Source organism: Ornithorhynchus anatinus, chromosome 3 (assembly GCF_004115215.2).
Source record: "Ornithorhynchus anatinus isolate Pmale09 chromosome 3, mOrnAna1.pri.v4, whole genome shotgun sequence".
NCBI lineage: Eukaryota > Metazoa > Chordata > Mammalia > Monotremata > Ornithorhynchidae > Ornithorhynchus > Ornithorhynchus anatinus.
Window position 1 is genome coordinate 12,382 of NC_041730.1, and position 12,744 is coordinate 25,125.

General features: G+C 51.5%; 1 protein-coding gene across 3 annotated transcripts in view; it reads right to left on the bottom strand.

Annotated features, from left to right (window-relative positions):
* Positions 1-1,789: 1,789 nt before the first annotated feature.
* The window catches only part of TESMIN (testis expressed metallothionein like protein), a 38,502-nt gene continuing 27,547 nt past the window's right edge, over positions 1,790-12,744 (bottom strand). For 2 of the 3 annotated variants that reach the window (XM_029061605.2, XM_029061607.2), the window contains 4 exons: positions 10,898-11,000; positions 8,570-8,707; positions 5,802-5,977; positions 1,790-2,856 (listed from right to left, as the gene is read on the bottom strand). In XM_029061605.2, the coding sequence (XP_028917438.1) occupies positions 2,694-2,856; positions 5,802-5,977; positions 8,570-8,707; positions 10,898-11,000 (580 nt within the window). In that variant the 3' untranslated portion in view covers positions 1,790-2,693. The remainder of the gene's footprint in view (positions 2,857-5,801; positions 5,978-8,569; positions 8,708-10,897; positions 11,001-12,744) is intronic. The other variant, XM_029061608.2, reaches the window with a different exon arrangement.

A 12,744-nucleotide genomic window follows, 5' to 3' on the forward strand; every position in this document is an offset into this window, starting at 1 on the left:
CGCTGGGGAAAGTTCCCTTTTTTTAATGGTGTTTAATGGTGTTTTTAATGGTGTTTTTTAATGGTGTACTAAGCCCTGGGGTAGAGACACGCTAATCAGGTTAAACACAGTCCATGTCCCAGATGATGTAACTGAAGCCCAGAGAAGTTAAGTGATTTACTCAAGGTCACACAGAAGACAAGTGGCAGAGCTGATATTAAAACCCAGGTCCTTCTGACAAGCAGCGTGGCTCAGTGGAAAGAGCACGGGCTTTGGAGTCAGAGGTCATGAGTTCAAATCCCGTCTCTGCCACTTGTCAGCTGTGTGACCGTGGGCAAGTCACTTCATAATAATAATAATGTTGGTATTTGTTAAGCGCTTACTATGTGCAGAGCACTGTTCTAAGCGCTGGGGGAGACATAGGGGAATCAGGTTGTCCCACGTGGGGCTCACAGTCTTAATGCCCATTTTACAGATGAGGGAACTGAGGCACAGAGAAGTTAAGTGACTTGCCCACGGTCACACAGCTGACAAGTGGAAGATCTGGGATTCGAACTCATGAGCCCTGACTCCAAAGCCCGTGCTCTTTCCACTGAGCCACGCTGCTCTGTGCCTCAGTTCCCTCATCTGTAAAATGGGGATTAAGATTGGGAGCCCCACGTGGGACAACCTGATTCCCCTGTATCTACCCCAGCGCTTAGAACAGTGCTCTGCACATAGTAAGTGCTTAACAAATACCAACATTATTATTATTATTATCCACTAGCCTATGCTGCTTCTCAAGTAAGTCCACAGAAAGCTTGCCCTCTATCACGGGAGATTTTTGCCTTCTCAGAGAGCATTTCTCCAGGAGGGTCCCTGACCCTTCCCCAATTTATCCAGAGCCTTTGGAGTAGAGAGAGACTGGATATGAAATTTTAACGATGAACATAAAAGTATTCTTCTGATTCTAAATATTTCTGTCTCCCAAGACAGAGCATAAGTGTCCTGTGGACAGAGAACGTACTCTAGATAAGAGAAAACATGTCCGAGGCAACCTGCCCATGGGGGTATGAGGCCACGCTCCTCTCCATTGGTCTGCCTGTCTGTCCTGGTCCTTGTGGGCCCTTAACTGGTACTGAACACTTTTAAGTCCAATGTTAAAATTTCATGTGGAGTCTATCTCTGCCACAAAACTCTGGATAAATTGGAGGCGGGGGGCAGGAGAGGGGGTAGGGATTCTGCTAGAGAAACACTCTCAGAGAGGATGAAATCAGGGTTCTTCCACAAAATGGCATATGTGATGTCATCATGTTTCTGGCAAGTGCTTCTGGCAGACATGTCCTTGGCTGGTGTTTGCAAGGGTGTCGGAGACCACCCTAGCCCAAGTGGTCAGAGCTCCTCGGGTCAGGCTTGTGGGGAGGGAGAGAGAGAATGGGGAGTGGGAAGCAGAACCAATGTGGGGAAAGTGCCTCGAGGCCAGATCCCCAGGCTAAGGTTTGGGGCGGGAAGCAGGGGTGACACAGCAGACAGGAAGACACAGAGAAGGAGGGAAGGAGGGAGGAAGCTGGAGATGTCTGGGGCCAGCTCAATGTTGGGCCATGGAATCCAGGGTGGGATGTAGAGAAGAGAGGGCCATGACCAGCCCCAGGAGATCACCTCCAGGCACCTCTCTGCTCCACCCCTCATCCTCCCACCCCCAAAAAGGTGCTCAATGCTCCCGCACCTCAGGAACAGGCCTGAGAGAAACCTCGCCTCATGTGTGGGGAACTGCTGAAACCGCAGTGTTGGCAAACAGTCCAAAAGTGGAAGGAATCATTTCCATAGAGGCTTTGGATAAAACAGGGACGAGTTTAATTCTGAACATGTTGTAGCTTCAACCAGAGGGTATTAGCCATTTTCACATTCTTTTTCAGTCAGAACCTAGAAGAGGCCAACTAACCTTATTTACTTCTCTCGCCTATTTACTAATGCATTTCTTATGACCCGAACTATGTGCTCCAAACAGTAAGAACTCTTAACGATAACAATGAACAACAGAAATGGAAAATGTGATTTTTGTCAAATCACGTTAACTAGAATTAGGAATCTTCCAGGTCCCTGAACTAAACTGGAAGCTCTAGAGATTTACTGGCTCCGGCCATGTACCCTGTGAACCCATGTAGCCAACCCCCTCCCCACCTTCCTTTTCATGGCCAGAGGAGCCGCGGGCAGGAGAAGAAAGCAGCGGTCTGGGCCACGGCCTCAGGAGGCTCGCCCTGATCACGCGACTGCCAGCTGGGACCGAGCATCCTCCGGGTCTGCCAGCCGACCAAACCACAGATAGCACCAGCTGGGCTTCGTTCCCTGAGCGGTCCTGCTGGCTGGCCGTCATCCCAGTGGGCCTGGGCAGAAGCAGGGAGAGTGGCCGAGCCCATCCTCCCATGGAGCCCCAGGTCGGGAGGGTGGGGGAGGTCAGGGTGGCCCAGTGTTGAGATAGTACAAGTGGCACTCCTCCCTGTCGAGGAAAGCCTTTCTCTGCTAAGACTGTCTGGGAGGAGAAGGCCGGAGCATCCCGAGGGTCAGAAATGCAGGCACAGCACTTCGCTGCGGAAACTGTGTCCCGATGCCGTTGGGGTAGGTGTTGTCTGAGAGTCACGTGAAACTATCAACTTGTCAAATATTTGGTTCGCGGTTCTCCGATCCCCGTTGTCCCCTTGGCCGCAAACCCCACTCCGAGCCCTGCGGCGACTCAGTTACTGTTGGAAGATCTGCGACACGCACCTCCCAAACTCCTCCAGGATCAACTGCTCTGCTAAACACTTGGGGTAGTGTGCTTGCTCAGCCTCTTTCCCCCGGGCCAGGAGACGAGCACAGGTGGCTTCGACTGCTTCCCAGGAGATGCGCGGCAGGGGGGTCCTGTACGGAAACAAACTGGTTAAGTGGCTGATGTGGGAGGGACACCAGAGATGGAGCCAGGAGAGGGGTGGTGACCCACGGGAGTCACGGGGAAAGGGAGAAACCACTGTCCCAGCTGGCAGGGCTGGGGGGCACTTTCTGGCCAGTGGACGTGCCGGCAGAGGCAGTGGGAAGGGACGGGTCTTCATCTCGGCTGTCTCGGCACTCAACTATCCCCTCCTGCTGCTCATCTTGCCTGGACTTTGGGAGGGATTGAGGTTCCCAAGGGTTTCAGAGCAGCAAGGGGCCAGGCTGGGCTCCAGAGGCAGGGTCCGCCCTTGGGTCGGAAAGGCAAGCCAGGGTCGCCCTCCCTAGGACCAGTCCTGAGGCTCTGCTAAAGGCCATGTGAAGTAATCGCTGTCAATGGTTCGATGTGGGTTGGCTCTGAGGGTGTGATATGCCCTGGTTGGATTCTGGCCAGAAATGGAGATTTCCCACTAAGAACTCTTTTCAAAAACACCCTTTGCCTCTCATGGACCCGAGTGATGCAAAATCACCCTCGGCCTTTTCTTTCTCATCTTTAAACTAGGCGGTCTAATTCCTTTCAACCTTTCGTCTCCCAAAGTACCAGTGAGCTTGAGCAGTCTGGACACATTCTTTAGGGAAAGATCCAGAAAAGCCTTCCTAGAGGGAAAGTTAGAGAGGTAGAAGGCAGAGTTGGGGGTCGGTCAGTCCCTCCTAAACCAGGAGGGTGGGTGAGTGAAGGTCCAGGGGGAGCGACCGGCACCCGGCTCTTCAAAGTATCCCAGTGCCACTGCTGAAGCCAGATTGCCAGGCCAGAGAGATGGCGGGCCTGCTCCAGTGATGTTCCTGATCTTTGGATCTTACAGAGAATCTCTGGTTTAGTTCACTCCCTTGCACAAATGAATTGGTTCCTGTGCCTCAGATACCTAAAAGATAATAGGTTAAACCTAAGAGAGATCAGTGCAGATCATTCTAGATGTGTCTCCTTTGTGAGGTTTGCCCCCTTAGACTGTAAGCTCACTGTGGGATGGAAATGTGTCTGTTATATTGTTATACTGGATTCTGCCAAGCCCTTAGTACAGTGCCCTGCACCACAGTGAACACTCAATAAATATGATTAATTGACTGATTGATTAGGCTGTAGATTCCTAAAGAGCAAAGATTGGATCTTCTATGTCTATTACACCCTCCCAGGTGCTTATAGCAGGGCTCTGCCCACAGTAGGTGCTCGAGACTTCCTCTTGATGGATTGACTAATCGTCTCTATGGGACCGCTGTTCCACTTTCAAAGGACTTTGAACTTGTGAATGAAACCTAGAGGCAAGGGATTGCTCAGCCTAGGGCCATCAGGTGCCACAAGGGTCGAAGGTATTGTTACCAGAGTCCTGTCGCAGACTCTCCAGGGAGCCAGATGCCTGGGTCCTGGCCTCCCCCTAGGCCCTGGGGGTCTGGCTCACAGCTGCTGCCTGGCTTCAAGGCTCTCCATCACCTTGCCCCTTCCTACCTCTCCTCCCTTCTCTCTTTCTACTGCTCACCCCACACGCTCCGCTCCTCTGCCGCCCACCTCCTCACCATCCCCTGTTCTCGTCTATCCCGTCGTCGACCCCTGGGCCACGTCCTCCCTTGGTCCTGAAATGCCCTCCCTCCTCACCTTCGCCAAACTAATTCTCTTCCCCTCTTCAAAACCATACTTACAGCTCACCTCCTCCAAGAGGCCTTCCCAGACTGAGCTCCCCTTTTCCCTCTGCTCCCTCTACCCTCCCTTCACCTCTCCGCAGCTAAACCCTCTTCTCCCCCCTTTCCCTCTGCTCCTCCCCATCTCCCATCCCATCCCCTTAGCACTGTACTCGTCCACTCAACTGTATATATCTTCATTACCCTATTTATTTTGTTAATGAGATGTACATCACCTTGATTCTATTTATTTGCTATTGCTTTAATGAAATGTTCTTCTTCTTGATTCTATTTATTGCCATTGTTCTTGTCTGTCTGTCTCCCCCAGTTAGACTGTAAGCCCGTCAAAGGGCAGGGACTGTCTCTATCTGTTACCGATTTGTACATTCCAAGCACTTAGTACAGTGCTCTGTACATAGTAAGTGCTCAATAAATACTATTGAATGAATGAATGAATGAATGGCTTCTGGGCTTCCAGTCCCTCTCCTGGCTCTCCTAGCCCCATCTAGACTGCAAGCTTGATATGGGCAAAGACTATATTCACTAATTCTCTTGTATTGGACTCCCCCAAATACTTAGTACAGTGCTCCGCACACAGTAAGCAGTCAATAGATACCATTGACTGGTGGATCAATTAATTGGCATGCAAGATGCCACAGTAGTCACCACCAGTTCCTGGGTGGAACTCCAGAGGCCACATGGAGGGTGGTGAGTGAACAGTGGTGAGGGTCCTCTCCTCCAGCTACAGGGGCTCCTCGGGGGGAGCGGCCACGAGGACCTTCTGCCTCTGCCTTAATCCCCTGGGCCTACCATGACAGAATGGACCGGTCCTGGGGTGAGATTAGGGTAAACCCAGCCAGCTACAGAATCTCCTATTGGAGAACAAGCCGGAAGCAGAGAACAACAGGTCCCCCCATTGCACAAGCTACCAGGAGAATGGGAAGGAGGTCTCATCGAAACCGGAGAACTGAGAGAACTTCCGTAAACGTGCTGAGCAGGGGCCTATCAGAGAATGGCCACTGCAGGTCCCCGGGGAGGTTGTGGGAAAGTAAATGAGGGTGGCCCAGCCTGCACTGGAGAGGGCCCCCTCGCCTGCTGTACCCTGGACTGTGAGGTGGTTGGCTCACCAGTGACAGGTTCACTGGCTTCATACAGGAACCTGCTGGTGAGACTGTTTACGGGCCACGGAAGAAGTTGACCAACTTGAAGATTCCTTTGCCTTTATCGCCTATGTCCTTCTCGAGAGTGGTTTTTTCAAGGGGCCCTACCTGTTGGTTCCCTGTTCGGAGGGGGCCACAGGCTCAGAGGGCAAAGGGAGAGTGCCGCCTTCAAAACTTCCAGGCACCGCTGGGTGGGGCCCGTTCCAGAGGATTCTTCGTTGGGGGCTCTCTTCATAATTTTTGCAACTGATGCATTTGCAGGTAGAAGAACACATAATTTTAGCCTGGCAAGACAAAACCCCTGAGGTTAACTGAAACTGTTGGTTTTTTGCTTCAAAGATAGGAAAATTCAAGCACTCAATCAGGTTGCCCCCATCCTACCTCAGCTCACTGATCTCCTGCTACTGCTCAACCCACACACTCCGCTCTTCTGGAGCCAACTTACTCACCATGGTCCAATCTTGTCTACTTCACCACGGATCCCTTTTCCATGTCCTCCCCCTAACCTGGAACTCTCTCTCCCTCCATATACTCTTTCACCCTTCAAAGCATTACTAAGGTCACAGCTCCTCCAAGAGGCCATCCCCCAATTAAGTCCTCTTTTCCCTGGCTCGCTCTCCCTTCTGCATCGTCTTTGCATTTGGATCAGTGACCTTTGGATGTTTGATACTCTCCCCACCCCCAACCCCACAGCGCTTATGTACATATCTTTACATTATATATTGTAAAAATTACTTATTTATTCATATTAATGTCTGTCTCCCCCTCTATACTGTAAGCTTCTTATGGGCAGGGAGCATGTCTACTAATTCTGTTGTTCTCTCTCAAGCGCTGAATACAGTGCTCTGCACATAGTAAGCGCTCCATAAATACCACTGATTGACTGATTGGTGGAAAGAGGAACGGGTGAGAGGTAAGAAGTTTTATCAAGCTGAGGTCCATGAGACAGTAATGGGAGTTTCATGACCCCACCCCACCACTCCCCGTCTCTGCACACCTCTCCCTGTCAACCAGCAACTTCACACTGGGCAATGTGACAGGCTACAAGTCATTCAAATGTTTGGGGGCTTTACGCAGGAAGAGTCACAGGTCCGGCCAAAAGCTTTGGTCCAGGAAGCTCTAAGTAGAAATAGTTAAGAGTCCTGAAAAGGGCAAGGAGAGTGGCCATTTCCTTCTCTTCCTTTTCCAACACAGGAAGCTTCTAGATGGCAGGTCCCTCCAGAGCATCGAGGTGAGGACAGCCTCGACCAATCAGTCACGTTTACCGAGCACATACTACGCGCAGAGCACTGGCCCGACCGACCAATTGACTGACCGAGCAATCAACCACCTGAGAGAATTTGACAGAACTAGAAGATGGGTTTCCTGCTCTTAAGACCCTTCCACTCCTTTGTCCTTCTCTGGGGAGCTTGGCTGCGACACTCCGGCTACTTCCCGAACCATCCGACAGTCACCGCCTGACACTGCCTTCTCCCTAGGCAATTTGAGGCAGCTGCCCGGTCAACAACCCCCGAGGGCCTGTACACACATCTCAGTTCCTGGCCACCGCTCCTCCAGGCCCACAGAGCCAAGGCTGTCCACCTGGGGCACCTGCCCTGTTGGACAGTGATTCTGCCCCTAAGTGCCTGAGTGGAGGTCGGGGAGGGGAGAGGAAGAATAGGAAAGAATAATAGCAATAACTGTGGAATTTGTTAAGTGCTTATTATGTGCCGGGCATGGTAATAAGCACAGGGTGGGAATACAAGCAAATCATGTTGGATGCAGTCCCTGCCCCAACTAGGAATTAATAATAATAATTTTCAAGGTATTTGCTAAGCGCTTAACTATGTGCCAGGCACTGTACTAAGCACCAGGGTTGATAGAAGCAAATTGGGTTGGATACAGTCCCTGTCCCATGGGGGGCTCACAGTCTCAATCCCCATTTTACAGATGAGGTACCTGAGGCACAGAGGAAGTGAAGTGACTTGACCAAGGTCACACAGCAGACAAGAGGAGGAGCCAGAATTATCACTCATGACCTTCTGACTCTCAGGCCTGTGCTCTATCCACTAGGCCATGCTGCTTTTGATGGCAATAATAATAATAATAATAATGCTGGCATTTGTTAAGCACCTACAATGTGCCAAGCACTGTTCTAAGTGCTGGGGTAGATACAAGGTGATCAGGTTGTCCCACGTGGGGCTCACAGTCTTAATCCTCATTTTACAGATGAGATAACTGAAGCACAGAGAAGTGAAGCGACTTACCCAAAGTCACACAGCTGACCCATGGTGGAGCCGGGATTAGAACCTATGACCTCTGACTCCCAAGCCCGGGCTCCTTCCACTGAGCCACACTGTTTCATAATAACAATGACAGTGATGATATTTACTAAGCACTTACTATGTGCCAGAAACTGTACTAAGTTCTGGGCAGATACAAGCTAATCAGGTCAAACACAGTCCCTGTCCCATGCGGGGCTCACAGTCTTAAACCCTTAAATACAGTCTTAAATATGGTTGAATGCATCCCCATTTAACAGATGAGGAAATTGAGGCTCAGAGAAGTAAAGTGACTTCCCCAAGGTCACGCAGCAGACAAGTGGATGGATTAGAACTCAGGTCCTTCTGTCTCCCAGCCCCCATGCTTGTCTGCTCTTAAAAGTCACTCTAGGAGACCCCAGCCAGCCTAGGGACGGCCTTCCTCCACTGGGAGCGTGGCCAATGAGATGGTTCTGGTGCCTGCTCCAGGTCTGTCTGGCGAGGTTGGAGCTAAAGACTCATCACAGAGCTATATGGCTACAGGTCGGACTGGGTTTCTTGGGCACCGAGAGTGAGTGGGGTCAAGACAAGGTAGCCCGCACCCGGGCAACTCCTGGAGACATCTTTCCTACTGACCTCGAAGCATTCGCAGTAATTCTTCAGGCAGCCTGACCGCTTGCAGTTACACCCCTTGTTATGTCGAGGTTTAACCTCTCCCAATTTCCCTTTCCCAATCTTGGGCTGGAAAGCTTCTGGATTGCGATTGAGACAGGCCTAAAAGAGAAGGGGAACATTCTAATGGGAGGGAAATCCCGGTTTCTGGGCCTGCGGAACGTACGCAGGCGGGGTCGACTGCGAGCCCCGCTCGGTCGGGTGGGGTTTTCCCTCCCCGCCGGCCCTCCGTCTGCCTGGGGCCTTAGTTCCTCATGCACGATCCCCATCCTCCCCTGCTCCACCACAGGCTCCTCTAGATCTGGGCAGGCGGAGTAGAGCCAGAAGAACTGGAAGAGGTGTGGGAGCAGATAGGAGGGGACAGGATGAGGGAGGGGGCGGTGGGGGGGAGGTGGTGAACGAATCAGTCCCAGGGACCTCCTGATGGCTGCAAGTGCTTGAATGGACGACTCGTGGGACCCATTCAGGCTCTCAGGGAGAGAGAGAGCAAGGCGCCTGGGCTGGTTCTGCCCTCTGCGATGTGATGGCTGTTGTCAGGCCGTAGCAAGAGCCCTGGGCTGGGGGACTGAGTGCCCCATCCGGTTTTGTCCATTTTCATGAGAATGGAAATCTGCATTGCCGAAGGCAGTTGGCTTTTCTGGATGAAAAGATGATCCGGTTGGAGAGGGTGAGCCTGAACATTTCCAGAATGGCATGCTGGACCCCCGCACCCAGGCTCTTCACCTGACTTCTGTCTTCTGAGCTCTCCCAGCCTTGTCTTGGTCCTAATCTCGGTGGTCTGGCCAATCAGCCCAGACTGTCCCTCCAGGATGGATATCGTAGGCACAGCACTCTCCCGATCCTCGTCTGAGCTCTCCAGCTGCAGCTCGGTTTCCTCCAAAGCCTTGGTTCCCTCTTTCTCTCCTCACCCTCTGCCCATAGGTGGGTCTCGAGACCCCCGACTCTCTTCTTTGTGTGCCCGGTCTTTTGGGGAGCTCGTCAGCTCCCATTGTTTGACCTAACCCTCTGGCCTCTTGTTTGCTGGACAGCCCTGCTACCATCCTTAGTACAATGCTCTGCACACAGTAAGCGCTCAATAAATACGATTGAATTCAATGAATCCTATCTCCGTGCCACCTGCATCAGAAGGACCTGCCAGGATTTACAACCGAGGGGGTGCAGATCCTAGCTCCACCTGTTTCCTCTCGCACCATCTCTTCCACCAAACATTCCCTTCTCGATGGCATCACCGCCCCTTCCTGCCCACGGGCTCACCATTCCTCTGGCTCCTCTCTCTCAGTCTCCAAGCCCCACCAGGTCTTCTTCCTGGAGAGTTCCCGGCTCGGTTCCCTCCTCTCCGCCCTTACTACTGCGGCAGGCTGCCACCGCCTCCTGACTGAACAATTCCCACAGTTTTCTTACTACTCACCATCCCTCTGACCTCTCCCATCTTTTGTCTTCCTTACAGACGCCCGCCTAGGTCACCTTCTTGAAACACTGATTGGAACATATCATTCCCCTCCGGCAAAAATCTCTGATGGCTCCCCGATGCCTCTATCCCAAGTCGGTCAGTCAGAATTGAGCACATTGTGATGAGTTGTCCACGCCTCTTCTGTCATTGGTAAAATCAAGATGGGTTTTGGTGTGTGAGATCTGGAAGGTCTGGTCTCTTGCCAAGGCAACCTAAATATATTTTCCCTTCTCCCATTGGTCCTTGTCACAGATGGTTACTTTTTGCTTCTCTCTTTTGAGCATGGACAGTCTTCTCTCTTCAAAAGCTACACTCAGCTCTTGTTCAGGGGTGGGTTGGTGTTGAAGTCCAAGAGCCCAACTTAGGCAAGTTGGACTTAGTAAGTCCAGGCTTGCCAAAGGGAAGATGGGCTGCTGGATGGCTGACAAATGCTGGTAAACAGGCCTATTGTCCTCTACCCCAGGCTGGGCAGACTTTGTGTCTGTGTACGTCACGAAAATGAAAGCAACGATAAAGGCCCGACTATCATTGATGCTCACAGCTGACATTTGGGAGCGTACTCCACTTTTGACTGCCCACTCCCACAGCTGGACCCAAGGGAAATTATACTCAAGATCTACCCAAAGGCTCTCACTGCCAAAGCCGGGCCACGGGGCTCTTGAAGTAATAGAAAATCTCTAGGACTGTGTCCAGCGTGATTATCTTGTATCCACCCCAGCACTTAACACAGTGCCTGGCACATAGTAAGTGCTTTACGAATACCATAAAAGGAAAAAGGAAAAGGACCTAAATCGCCCTCGTTGCTAGAGCTTTTTAAAGAACCGAGAGATTTAAATCTTTACCTTAATGGCTTTACACCGTTCGGCTTCGTGACTCTGATTGTTATAACAGTTGTTACAGTTGCAGTTGTTGCAAAAGTCACCACTGGCAAAACAATCGCAGTACCTGCAAACAACAGAGACAACACGCACTGAAGGCTTTCTACATGCCAGGCAATGGGGTCAATACAACATCCGGTCCAGGCCTGCATGGGACTCCAACTCTAGGAGTGAGGGAGAGCAGGCATCTTAGTCCCATTTTACAGATGGGGAAACTGAGGCCCCATGAGATGAAAGGACTCGCCCGAGGTCGTGCAAAAGGGTGGAGGCAGAGCCAGGACTAGATCCTGAGCCTCCTGATTCCTAGGGCTGGGGTCTTTCTGTTAGGTCCCTCAGGCTCGCTCTAGTCTCAAAAGGCAAAGACCTTAGCTTTGAGAGCTCAAGAGGTAAAAGAGAAGTCGTTTATTCAATACTGTGGGTCCCAGGTGAAAACCTGACCTCTGCTTTTTGGTAGCTGTAGTGTGTTTAAAAAAAAAAAAGAAAGAATGTCCATGTCGGGGATGACATTTGTATTTTAAAAACTCAAGGTGTCAGGGTTACGAGGGTAACACCCACAGCATTATGGGCTGGCTGGGTGACACAGATGGAGCCTGCTCTCCTGCAGTCTGAGACTCTGGCCCGATAGCGGTGACTACTCTGATGGGCTAAGCCTGATTGGGCAGTTTCAGCTCTTACACAGGAGCTGAGGAGCATAAGGGGAAGGAGAAAGTAGGGAGGGAGGAGGTGGGGAGAAGAAGTAAGAGGAGGAGGGGAGAGGAGATGATGAGGACGAGGACAAGGAGGAGGAGTCATCAACTGCCTCCCAGGAACATAAGTCCAATGTTGGAAAATATTGCCCTCAGGCCATTAGTCACTGTCATGGATTTAGCACTAGGAATTGGAATGTCTGGGGACTCTAGTCCTGAGGTTTCCCACAGCCTCACGGATCCCTACCCTAGCCAACAGTGGGATAGTGATGGTAATAGTGGTATTTGTTAAGCGCCTACTATGTACCAAGCCCTGTACTAAGCACTGGGGTAGATACAAGGTAATCAGGACCCACATAGGCCTCTCAGTCTGATTAGGAGGGAGCCCAGAGAGTGAATCCCCATTTTGCAGATGAGGGAACTGAGGTCCAGGGAAGTAAGGTGATTTTTAGACTGTGAGCCCGTTGTTGGGCAGGGATTGTCTCTATCTGTTGCCAAATTGTACATTCCAAGAACTTAGTACAGTGCTCTGCACATAGTAAGTCCTCAATAAATATGACTAATGAATGAACTTACCCAAGGTCACACAGAAGACAAGTGGTGGAGCCAGGATTAGAACCCAGGTCCTCTGACTCCCACGCCCACGCTCTTTCCACTAGGCCATGCCTCTTCTAATTGGGAGATTATTACTGGGAGATGGCTGTTCTGGAGAAGTCCACTCTGCAATCACACCCACATCCTAGCCCCGAATCATTGAGAAGGGTTAGGGAAGCAAGTGCTTGCCTGGGGCTGAGAGGTTGAAGGATCTCAGTTTCCAGGACCTGGCTGGACCCTCTGTGTGAAGGGCAAAGCCCACTGGCTTGCCCCTCCATGCCCTAGTGGAGGGGTGGCAGTAACCTGGGTGAAGCCAACATTTGGCAGTCCCAGACAGGAGAGGAGAGGAGGAAGTCCAAGAAAGGACCTAGGAGTCACTCTGGTCTTTCAGCCCCTTCCTACCACCCGCTTCCAGGCCAGAGCTTGGCCGGGGCTTGACTGTGGAACCGAGATGGTGGTTTCCAGACTCTGGTCAGGTAGCAAGTGGCTTAAGGAGAGGCAGAACTTCTGGCAGCAGATGAAAGTTCCATT